The sequence below is a fragment of the Mustela erminea genome, chromosome 17 (genome assembly GCF_009829155.1).
Source record: "Mustela erminea isolate mMusErm1 chromosome 17, mMusErm1.Pri, whole genome shotgun sequence".
Lineage (NCBI taxonomy): Eukaryota > Metazoa > Chordata > Mammalia > Carnivora > Mustelidae > Mustela > Mustela erminea.
Window position 1 is genome coordinate 5,506,163 of NC_045630.1, and position 12,659 is coordinate 5,518,821.

Genomic DNA, 12,659 nt, shown 5'->3' on the forward strand with positions numbered 1-12,659 from the left:
TATTTCCCTATAAATATTAATTACAAGGTGAAAACCAGTAGCTTTTCTTTTTTTTTTTTTTTAAAGATTTTATTTATTTACCTGACAGAGAGAGATCACAAGTAGGCAGAGAGAGAGAGGAGGAAGCAGGCTCCCCTCCGAGCAGAGAGCCCGATGCGGGACTCGATCCCAGGACCCTAAGATCACGACCCGAGCCGAAGGCAGCGGCCGAACCCACTGAGCCACCCAGGCGCCCCTACCAGTAGCTTTTCAATGGAGAAATCTGGGAGGCATTATCTTAAGTGACCATAATCATCAGTAATGGAACAAATGGATAACATATACATCCAGATATGATACACTGAGAAAACATATAATTTTTGTGGTACTCCTGCCAAAAATATATGAACTCAAGCTAATCATGAAGAAATAAAGACAAACTAAAACTAAGAAACATTCTATAAAGTAACTATCCTGCACCCTTCAAAAATACCAAGATCACAGAAGTCAAATTAAGTCATTCGCAACTATCTTCTCCCATTCTGAAAGCTGCCTTCTAGTTATGTTGAATTTTTTCTTCGCTATGCAGAAGATTTTAGGTTGAAGTCATCCCATTAATATATTTTTCCTTTTGTTGCCTTTGTCTCGGGAGACAGATCTAGTAAGGAGCCACTACATCTGATGTCAAAGAAGTTATGCTTGTGTTCTCCTCTAGGATTTTGATGGTTTTAGGTCTCACATTTAGGTCTTTCATCCATTTTGAATTTATTTTTGTGTATGGTTTAAGAAAGTGGTCCAGTTTACCCACACCATTATATATTTTTAAAGTACTTATAAAACTGAACACCCAAAAAACAATCCAGTTAAAAGGTGAGAAGATATGAACAGACATTTCTCCAAAGAAGACTTATAGTTGGCCAACAGACACATGAAAAGATACTACCCATCACTCATCATGAGGGAAACACAAATCAAAACTACAATGGATATCACCTCACACCTGTCAGAATGGCTACAATTAACAGCACAGGAAACAACAGGTGTGGTGAGAATGTGGAGAAAGGGAACCCTCATGCATTATTTGTGGGAACACAAACTGGTATAGCCATTCTGAAGAACAGTAGAGAGATTCCTCAGGAAGTTGAAAATAGAACTACCCTACAACCCAGCAAGTACACTACTAGGTATTTACCCAAAGGATACAAAAGTACTGGTTCAGGGGCACCTGGGTGGCTCAGTCCATTAAGCTCCTGCCTTCAGCTCAGGTCATGATCCGAGAGTCGTGGGATCAAACCCCAGGTCAGGCTCCCTGCTCAGAGGGGTGCCTGCTTCTCCCTCTCCCTACTACTCCCCCTACTTGTGTGCTCTGTCAAATCAACAAGTAAAATCTTAAAAAAAAATACTGATTTGAAGGGATACATGCACCCCAATGTTTATAGCAGCTTTTTTTTTTTAAGATTTTATTTATTTATTTGACAGAGAGAAACCACAAGTAGACGGAGAGGCAGGCAGAGAGAGAGAGAGGAAAGCAGGCTCCCTGCTGAGCAGAGAGCCCGATGCGGGACTCGATCCCAGGACCCTGAGATCATGACCTGAGCCGAAGGCAGCGGCTTAACCCACTGAGCCACCCAGGCGCCCCTGTTTATAGCAGCTTTATGAACAATATCCAAACTAAGGAAAGAGCCCAGATATCCATGAACAAACAAATGGATAAAGAAGATGTGGTACATATATATAACAGAATACCACTCAGCCATAAAAAGAATGAAATCTTAAAGGAGGGGGGCAAGGCGGCAGCAGTGGAGGGGATCTTGTTTCATCGGATTCCTCAAATTTAGCTAATCAAACCATTCTGAACACACACAGATTCAACCTGACATGTAAGATTTATCTGGATCTCCACAAGCAAAAAAATGACTTTTGCAAGGTAGGAGGTGTGGAACCTTGAACTTTGGGAGAAATACCATAAGATAAATGGAGGGGGAGTGAGCCTCCATAAGCTGGCCACCCAGAAGTGATGTAACACCGGAGCAAAAAATTGGGAACCCTGGAAATCTGCCATAGTGAGAGGCACCTCCTTCTGAAAAGGGAATAGGGGATGAATAGGGCAGAATTCTAGGGGAATCACTATGGTCTCGGGATTCCAGGAGACTCAGAAAGGGGTGAGCCTAAACGGATGGACTGCCCGAGCAGTAGATGGGGAGAATGGTCACAGTTAGTGAGCCCAGAAAGGACTCTCAATTCCTTTCATCATAAACTGTGACCCAAGCCAGTAGGGAGGCCGCCCTCTGCCTGACCACCCTGAAAGGACTAGAAGGTACGGGCTGTTTAACACCCTAGGGGAGATATAAAACAGCTTGTAGCCATGAGAGAGACAGCTCTCTGAGCAGTGTGACCCATGAGATGACACTGGGGCAGCACCCAGCATGACCACAGAGCTGTGGAAGAGGGTACATGCTTGAGTCCATGGCCACTACCAGTTGCAGAGTTAAAGCACAGAGATGTTCATGGGTCCCCATGACTCCCTCAGGAGAGGAGCAGTGGGCATGAAATGCATGAGTCTGTGCAGTTTGGTATGTGCAGAGATAGAGACAAATCCTGGAGGATTTGTTGTGGGGTGGCAGGAGGGTGGAGGGGGCAGTCCGCCACACTGCTGATCTGGGCGAGATTCCTGAACAGCCATATTTGCTCCTACCATGTAAAGGCAAGCCACCAGGGAACAAAAGTCACACAGTCAACCAGCTCACATTAAGCCCATCCCGCTGACAAGGTATAGGGACACTCCACCCAGGCAGAGATGCCTGAGAAGCCCCGCAGCAGGCCCCTCCCCCAGAAGACAGACTGGAACAACAGGTGAATGACAAGCTTGTTTCCCACAGGACTGTAGAACTCCAGCAGCAGGGGAAAATAATACAGGGAGCTCCAGGTGTTCCCTCATGACTCATTTATACTGCAGGCTAAAATTTTATATTTCTTTTCTTGGTCTTTTTTTTTTATTCTGTTCCTATTTTAAACAGATTCTTTTTTCCCAACCTACGTTTTTTAAGTTGCTTAACTTTTATTCACATCTATGTTTTATAGATTTATGACCCACACTAGCCCATTTTCATTCTATTCAATTTTATCTTGATATATTTAAGTTCTGATTTCTTTGCAATTTGGGGATATAGTGTCTTCTAACACAAAGAAAAAAATTCAATCAGTAACAGGGAGATCACCCTGCTTTGTCTACCTGAGAGATTATAATCTCTTTCCCTGCCCCCCTTTTTAACTGACTTTTGCATGGGTCATGTTTGATATTTTGGACTCTGTTCATTTGCTCAACCATCTCTTGACAGAATGACTAGGACGAAGAACTCCCAACAAAGAAAAGAACCAGAGAAAATGTCCTCTGCCACAGAACTAATGGATGTGGATATAAGCAAGATGTCAGAGATAGACTTCAGGATAGCAATTATGAAATCAACAGCTAGGCTTGAAAAAAGCATTACTGACAGTACAGAATCTCTACACGCAGAAAGGAAATCTAATCAGACCAAACTTACAAAAATGCTCTGAATGAGAAGCAGTCTAAACTGGGTACTCTAACAGCCAGGGTAAATGGGGCAGAAGAACAAATCAGTGACCTAGAAGATAAGCTGATAGAAAGGAAGGAAGCCAAGGAAGAGAGGGATAGGCAGCTAGTAGCCCATGAAAACAGAATGAGATCAATGACTCCACGAAATCTTCCAGTGTTAGAATTACTGGGATCTCTGAGGGGGTGGGAGAAAGAGGACTTGAAGGTATATATGAGCAAATCACAGCTGGGAACTTCCCTAACCTGGGGAAGGAAATAAGCATTCGTATCTAAGAGGCAGAGAGGACCCCTCCCAAGATCAAAAATAGATCAACACCCTGATGTATAATAGTGAAGCTTGTAAATCATTAAGACAAGGAAGCTATCCTGACAGCAGCTAGAGGGAAGAGATTTTGTACACACGGAGAAAGGAATATCAGAATAAGAGAGCTATCCACAGAGACCTGGCAAGCCAAAAAGTGCTGGCAAGACATATTCCGGGTAATATATGAGAAGAGCATGCAGCCAAGAATACTTTATCCAGCAAGGCTGTCACTGAAAATGGATGGAGAGAGAAAAAACTTCCAGGACCAGCAGAAACTGAGAGAGTATGTGACCACCAAGCCAGCCCTGCAAGAATTAAGGGGGAGTCTATAAAAGAAGACCCCAAGAGCAATATAAACCAGATATTAACAGAGACAATCTATAGAAACACAGCCTTTCCAGGCAACACAATGGCACTAAATCCATATCTTTCAATATTACTCTCAATGTGAATGGGCTGAATGTTCCTACCAAAAGACAAAGGTTTCAGATTGGATAAAAATGCAGGACTCATCCATATGCTATCTACAAGAGACTCACTTTGAACCTAAAGACACCCCCAGATTCAAAGTGAGGGGATGGAGAACAATTTACCATGCCAACAGACCTCAAAAGAAAGCTGGGGTAGCAATTATCATTTTTGATTAATTAAATTTTAAACCAAAGACTGCAGTAAGAGATATAAAGGGACACTTAAAGGGTCTATCCAACTAGAAAATGTAGCAATTGTAAATATCTATGCCCCCAACATGGAAGCAGCCAGCTACATAAACCAACTAATAACCAAAATAAAGAACAATATTGATAACAATACATTAATAGTAGGCGATTTCAACACTCCACTCAGAGCAACAAACATCATCCAAGCAGAAGATCATCAAAGAAACAAGAGCTCTGAAGGGCACATTCGACCAGATGAACTTTGTAGATATACACAGAACATTCCATTCTAATACAACAGAATACTCATTCTTCTTGAGTGCACATGGAACATTCTCCAGAACAGACCACATACCTGGTTAAAACTCAGGCCTCAATCGATGCCAAAAGATTGGGATTCTTCTCTGTATATTTTCAGACCACAATGCTTTGAAACTGGAACTCAACCACAAGGAAAAATTTGGAAGGAATGTGAACACTTGGATATTAAAAAACATCCTGCTAAAGAAAGAATGGGTCAACCAGGAAATTAAAGAAGAACTTAATCCATGCAAACTAATGAAAATGAAAACATGTTGGTTCAAAAGCTATGGGACACTGCAATGACAGTCCTAAGAGGGAAGTAAACAGCCATCCAAGCCTCTCAAAAAATCAGAAAAATCCCAAATGCACAAGCTAACCTTACATCTAAAGGAGACAGAGAAAGAACAGCAAATAAAGCTTAAACCAAGTAGAAGAAAAATAGCAAAGATTAGAGCAGAAATCAATGAAACAGAAACTAGAAGAGCAGTAGGACAGATCAACGAAACTAGAAGCTGGTTCTTTGGAAGAATTAATAAGAATGATAAACACCTAGCCAGACTTATAAAAGGAAAAGAGAAAGGGCCCAAATTAATAAATTCATGAAGAGGAGAAATCACAACCAATACCTAGGAAATAGAGACAATAATTAGAACTTATTGCCACCAGCTGTATGTCAACAAACTAGGCAATCTGGAAGAAAAGGATGCATTCCTGAACACTTATAAACCACTAAGACTGAAACAGGAAGAAATAGACAATCTGAACAGATCCATAACCAGCAAGGAAATTGAAATAGTGATCAAAAACCTCCCAAAAAACAAGAGTACAGGACCAAATGACTTCCCAAGGCAAATTCCACCATTTATTTTTTATTATTTTTTAAATAGATTTTATTTCCTTATTTGTCAGAGAGGGAAAGACAGCACGTGCACATACAAGCAGAGGAAGCAGCAGGCAGAGGGAGGAGCAGACTCCCTGCTGAGCAGGGAGCCCAGTGCAGAACTTGATCTCAGGGCTCTGGGATCATGACCTGAGCAGAAAGCAGACACTTAACACACTGAGTTATCCAGGCCTCCCTCTACCAAACATTTAAAGAAGAAATCATCCTTCTCTCTCTCTCTGCCTGCCTCTCTGCCTACTTATGATCTCTGTCAAATAAATAATAAAATCTTTTAAGAAATTAAAAAAAAAAAAAAAACAGGGTGCCTGGGTGGCTCAGTGGGTTAAAGCCTCTGCCTTCTGCTCAGGTCATGATCCCAGGGTCCTGGGATGGAGCCCTGCATCGGGCTCTCTGCTCAGTGGGGAGCCTGCCTCTCTGCCTACTTGTGATCTCTGTCTGTCAAATAAATAAATAAAATCTTTCAAAAAAAAAAAAAAAAGAAGAAATCATACCTATTCTACTAAAGCTGTTCCAAAGAATAGAAATGGAAGGAAAACTTCTAAACTCATTCTATGAGGCCAACATTACCTTGATCCCAAAATGAGACAAAGACCACATCAAAAAGGAGAATTACAGACCAATATCCCTGATGAACATGGATGCCAAAATACTCAAGAAGACCCTAGGCAATAGGATCCAACAGTACACTAAAAGGATTATTCACCATGACCAGGTAGGATTTATTCTTGGGATGCAAGGGTGGTTCAACATTCGCAAATCAATCAACATGATAGATCATGTTAACAAAAGAGACAAAAACCATTTGATCCCCTCAACTGATGCAGAGAAAGCATTCAACAAAGTACAGCATCCTTTCCTGATTAAAACTCTTCAAAATATAGGGAAAGAAGAAACATACCTCAATACCATAAAAGCTGTTATGAAAAGCCCACAGCAAATATCATTCTCAATGGGGAAAAACTGAGAGCTTTTCCCTTAAGGTCAGGAACACAACAGGGATGCCCACTCTAACCACTTTTGTTCAACATAGTACCAGAAGTCCTAGCCATAGCAGTCAGACAACAAAAAGAAATAAAAGGCATTCAAATTGGCAAAGAAGAAGCCAAACTCTCTCTCTTTGCAGATGACATGACACTTTATATGGAAAACCCAAAAGAATCCACCTCCAAATTACCAGAACTCATAGCAGTTCAATATGGCAAGATACAAAACTGATGCCTGGAAATCAGCTGCCTCTCTATACACTAACAGTGTGGGTGAAGAAAGAGAAATTAAGGAATTGATTCCATTTACAATAGCACCAAAAACCTTAAGATACCTTGCAATAAACCTAACCAAAGAGGTAAAGGATCTGTACTCGAGTAGTGAGGAACTACAGAACACTCATGAAAGAAATTGAAGACGACACAGAAAGATGGAAAAGCATTCCATGCTCATGGATTGGAAGAATAAACACTGTGAAAATGTCTACGCTAGCTACCGAGAGCCATCTATTGTTTCAAAGTAATCTCTATTAAAATACCATTGACGTTTTTCACAGAGTTGAAAACAAACAACCCTAAAATGGATGGAATCAGAAAAGACCCTGAACAGCCATGGGATTGTTGAAAAAGAAAACCAAAGCTAGAGGCATCGTCCCTGACTTCAAGCTGTATTACAAAGTTGTGATCATCAAGACAGCATGGTATTGGCACAAAAACAGACACATAGACAAGTTGAAGAGAACAGAGAACCCAGAAATTTCTGTACTAGTCTTGCAACTTTTCTATAAATATGAAATTATTTCAAAATGAAAAATATATTCCATTTATTTCACTTATATATTTCTTATATGTCAAGTCTAAGAAGTCTATGTAATAAAACATCTCTTTAAATAAATATATTCTTCCATCAGTACAAAAATTCTAGACAATAAAGCACCATGCCAGTTATCTGGTAGTGTGTTTTATTTTTAGTTGTAGACAAAATGACAATGTATCAGACAACCAATGGAATCTTATTATTCAAGGAAATAATGATTCCAAAGTTTCATAGGAAAATACTGCCTGTTGATGAAAAAGGAAAAACTAATCCTGCCATATTTTCTCAGTACAAAAAGTCAAAATCACAATCACAAAATCATCATAAATACCTTGTGTTGCTAGAATAATCCCACATGGCCACATCTAGAAGGCTCCGAACCCAGGTTTTAGAGGGCTCCTTAAGAAATTTTTGTTGGTAGATCCCCACAACAAGATCTTCTACAGTGAGCAGTTCTAGATCTTGCCTGATTTCTTCCATTGGTAAAAAGAAAAAGACAAACAATTACTGAATTTAGGCACATAGAACATGTACACCAAAATGGAAATACAGATGTTATAATGCACTTCAACAGTGACCTAGTTTTACTTACTTGATGTCTTTGCCATATGCTTCAAACACCAGTTGACTCTGGCTCTGTCATCAGACTGGAGAAGGGAAAAAATTTACTTGTATTTTCTCCTACACTGAGTTAATTTTAATCAATTGCTGTCCTTTCAGACTGGGGAGGTGGGGGTGGCAGGAAGGGAAAGACTAAAGAGTTTGTGACAACTAAATGAGAACCATAAAAAAGAGCAACACATATTTTAAAAAACTGCTGCTTTTAATAACCAGTTACATTTATAAAGCAGTGCTAACAGACTCTGTGAAAAACAAAGGAAATCTAGGGTAGGCACATGACGAAACCAATGCTCAGAAAAAGATAAGGTAATCTGTTCATGGTTACACTAAAATAGGTTAAAACCCAGTTCTTTGACTCTTAGCTAAAAGAATTTAGACAAAATAAAGAATAAAGTCTCTCCAAAGATTATAAAAGAGGATCAAGAGATTGCTACAAAAACAGTTTTAAATAAACAGTAATCTTACTTAGAAGGACAGATGTACAGATTAGAACACCCTTTCAGAGTAAAAAAAAAAATACTGAGAAGATATTTCATCAGGAGAAACTAAAAACAGGAATTCAAAGTAGAAATGTGTTCAGCTTTTGCAGTGTTCAGAATCCCTCTACTACCTACCACAGAAATTATACCTAATCCCATCCTAAACAATTCAGAATGAACATGTTTTAACACACACAGCTAGCAAACAAGCCAACTCACTTTCTTTGCGTACCTTTCATGGATCTTTCAGTATCTAAGTGGATGCCTTAATAAAAAATTCTAACAATGAAATTACCTTGCAGTAGATAGGTGGCCAGTTTCCTGGGTTTGGGTGAATAAACCTATAAAGGTTTTGTAACACAGCTGCTTGGTCATGCCCAGATTCAAAGTTTGAAATAGGAATCTTGTGACTAGAATCACCTGAAGGGAATAAAAAGGAGGAAGCAGTTCAAAATTTGACCAAAACAAGTACTACAAAGTGGGTAAGGAAGTAGGGGTACAGGAAGACAGTACTCGGTAACTCATATTTAAGCACTTGTACCAAGCCTAATTACGGTTATGTACTTTACATAATTTATGCCATCATCTTATGAGAAAGGGGATGTACACATATTAGAGAAGACACAACTGACACAGAAGTTAGCACAGTAGGTTAATCGTTGGCAAGCAACAGAGTCAAGAGTCAAATCCAGACTTAAGTGACCGAGCCCATACGTTTTCACTATTCCCATCTGCCTTCCATGAATCTGGTTTATATATAAGGCTGGAGAACGTTATAGCAATGGCTGCTTTTTAAAAGGCTGTATGATTAAGATTTCCACTTTCAGTAAAATAAAATAAAAAATAAAAATAAATGGACCAAGTAATTCAGACTAACCTCCCACAAACATTTAATGTATCTGAGGATATCAAGAGTACACACAGTAGCAATAAATTATTAGATCCAGATGCAAGAGAATACAGGAATCCCTTCGAGGGCAGTTTTTCCCCAGCAGCTACTTCCCAATTCCAGAAGAGGAAACTGATTAGCTGAGAAGTGTGCTTTTGACAGCTTTTGGGACCTGGTCTGCTAGGACCCCAGCTATCTAGCAAAAGCAAACATAAATCCTCTCTGGATGAAGAGAACATCATTCTAAGCCACAAATTACTTTAAAATCATTTTTTTTCAGTGTGGCAGGGGAAAGACGGGACAGGAAGATGGGAGAGGAGAAGCCTGAGAAGCCACGGTAAGCTGGGCCCCTGGAGTAGCGGAAGGCAAAGCTTGTCGCGGGCTGAGAAGCGAGCAGCTAAAGCAGCAGCTTGCAGATGTCCCAGTAAAGCCTACAAAGATCTCCAAGTTTGGATATGCCATAGGTAGACACAAGACAAAGAAAGCCTCAGCCATATCCATCAAACTTGGACCAAATAAGCCTAAAAAAAATGGTTTCAACTCTTGCTCCAAAAACCTTTTCAGCAGCAGCAGCAGCAGCAGCAGCTTTTCAGGAAGAGGAAGACTGAACCAGAGGAAATGCCTCCAGAAGCAAAGATGAGAATGAAGAGTATTGGAAGGGACACACCTACATCAGCAGGACCAACTCCTTCAATAAAGGAAAAGTATGATTTCTCTGATAACTGGAAGCTATGGGAGTGAAATATAAAATCTCATCTCAGAAATGTCCATGACCAAGACAAATGATGTTTCAAAAGTGGACTGTGATATGGATGCAAAGTTAAAAAGAATAGTTTCTTTTTTTAAAGAATGGTAAAAGAATATTCTCGGAGCCACCTTTTTTTTTTTTTTTTTTTTTTTTTTTAAGGATTGGGTGGTGGTACACAAATAAGAGTTTGAAATTAGAGTTAATATATGTTTTGTATTCAGATTTCAAGACATTTTGCTAATTTTGTAGTATCATGTGATTAGTTTCCAAAAGGTTACACATAAGGAAAAAAAATCAAATGGTACTTTTCTAAGAATTACATATTTTTAGATACAACTATTAGCACATTAAAAGGAAAAGAAAAGTTATTGTCTACTTGAACTGCAGAATTACTCTTAACTCCCTTATTAACCCAAACCGGCTCCCAGGAACGCTGTATAGAGAGGGAGTGTTGTACTGGAAGTAAAATGTTGCTGGAATATATTAGATATAATTAAAGTACAGCTTTTTCCTAATAGCCATTTGTTTTAAGTCATCACAAACAAGGTATTGCACTGCTATCAGTTGGTACAGATGCTTAGCTCTTTAAAATTTTTTAAAAATTTTATGTAAATTGTTGAGTATTTGAAATAACCCACTTCACCTGAATGGGTCTTGTCTACCTTCATTAGTGTTTAAAGACCATTTGCTACCAAAGTAAATCAGTATTTTTAATGTGCTTTCCTTAGTTTTTGTTATTAGCTAGTTCTTGTAAGCATTTCCACCAAATCCTGAGGTGAATCACAAGGAAGCTCTTTTCAAATACAAATCACCACCAAAAATTTAAATTTATATATAACAAATATTTGGCTGTATTTTTTTAAAAGATAGAACCAAAAAAATAACATTTTATGAAGATGAAAAGGAGAATGATGTACTTTCTGCAACTCTGTTAAAGCTTAAGTTACTAACTTGTGAAAGTGAATTTGGACTTAATACAAGAATTCTTATTTTAGCACAGTAATATGCTTTGAACTGTATACATATTAATCAATGGCCTCTCAAAAGTATAGTTTAGGTATTAAAGATAAAAGAAAATGCATCTTTAAGCATATCTTATGGAATCTTTGACCACATATATGTTGTTAGATCTACGTATTGTAGGGCTTTAAAAAAATTTTTGTATATGAAATTTTTTCATGTGATAGTTAAACACATCTTTAAAAGCACAGTCACAGATAAACAGTATATGATTTCCTTGAAAACTCCTGCAATGTTTAATTTGGAGGCAGCTTCGTACTATTTTATTGGTGATAACTACTGGCTGAGCTCTTTTAACAGGTAATTGAGAAGCAACTTATATATATTCCTAACACTTTGTTCATTTGCATTTTCGAGTAAGCCCCAAATAAAACAATGGAAATATATATAGAACTATTAGTTCTTACGTGGTTTAATTATATCAAGATATATGAGCTTAACTTGCTTTAAGATAAGCAAACTTTCCACTTTTGTCCAATTCACTGTTTCTGTTAAAATAACCTCCCTCCATGGACGGAAAAAAATAAATTAATAAAATAAAATAAAATAACATCTCTCTCCTACATGCGCTTATCTTGACTCAAATGAAGTATTAACCTAAGGCCAAAACGTGAGAGAAACGACTGATATCAGTGTCTTTACGACAATACCAGTATATCTGGGGCACCTGGGTGGCTCAGTTGCTTATGTGCCCAACTCTTGATTTCTCTGGTCATGATCTTGGGGTCCCAAGATTGAGCCCCATGCTGGGCTCCAAATTTCAATGGGGAGTCTGCTCAAGATTCTCTCTCTCCCTCTCCTCCCTCCTGCTCGAAAATAAATCTTAAATACCAATAAATCTGTCATACTCAAAACCAATTTTTTTCAGTCTATATGAATAAACAGGTATATGAAGAAAAAAGGATGAAACCAAACCAAATTTGACAGGAAGAGATCCAAAGGTATTCCAGCTACCCAAGTTATTCAGCACAGATTTTAAATAATCATGCTTATATCTGAGGAGATCAAATTATTAATTGTAGCATATAGTTATAAAAAAAGGATACAGAAGATACAATTGCTGATAATGACAGATTAGAGAAAAGCTGAATAAATGAAACACCTGCTTGAAAGCACTGCTGAGATAAAACTGCAGTAAGGAATTACGGGTCCAAAATCCAGGAGAGGAAGAAATGCTAGAGAGCTTGATTCTGGCATTTGGGTTCACTGGTAATCTGGGCATTTACCAGTTCTGGAAGAGGAGATTTAGAGTCCTAGAAAATGAGCAGTTCTCAACAGACCTAAACTTGTAAGAATTAAAAATATTACTCCAAAGACCCTGGCTGGCTACATCGGTGGAGCAGGTTTTGACTCTTGGTCTTTGGGTTGTGGGTTCAAGC

The 12,659-nt window shown here is 38.7% G+C and overlaps 1 protein-coding gene and 1 pseudogene across 2 annotated transcripts in view; one reads left to right on the top strand and one right to left on the bottom strand.

Annotated features, from left to right (window-relative positions):
* The window catches only part of LOC116576127, a 41,308-nt pseudogene extending 30,898 nt beyond the window's left edge, over positions 1–10,410 (top strand).
* Positions 1–12,659, bottom strand: part of MAEL (maelstrom spermatogenic transposon silencer) — a 38,172-nt gene that overhangs the window by 14,976 nt on the left and 10,537 nt on the right. For both annotated transcript variants that reach the window (XM_032317951.1, XM_032317952.1), the window contains exons 6-8: positions 8,919–9,043; positions 8,116–8,170; positions 7,855–7,996 (exon numbers count right to left, since the gene is read on the bottom strand). In XM_032317951.1, the coding sequence (XP_032173842.1) occupies positions 7,855–7,996; positions 8,116–8,170; positions 8,919–9,043 (322 nt within the window). The remainder of the gene's footprint in view (positions 1–7,854; positions 7,997–8,115; positions 8,171–8,918; positions 9,044–12,659) is intronic.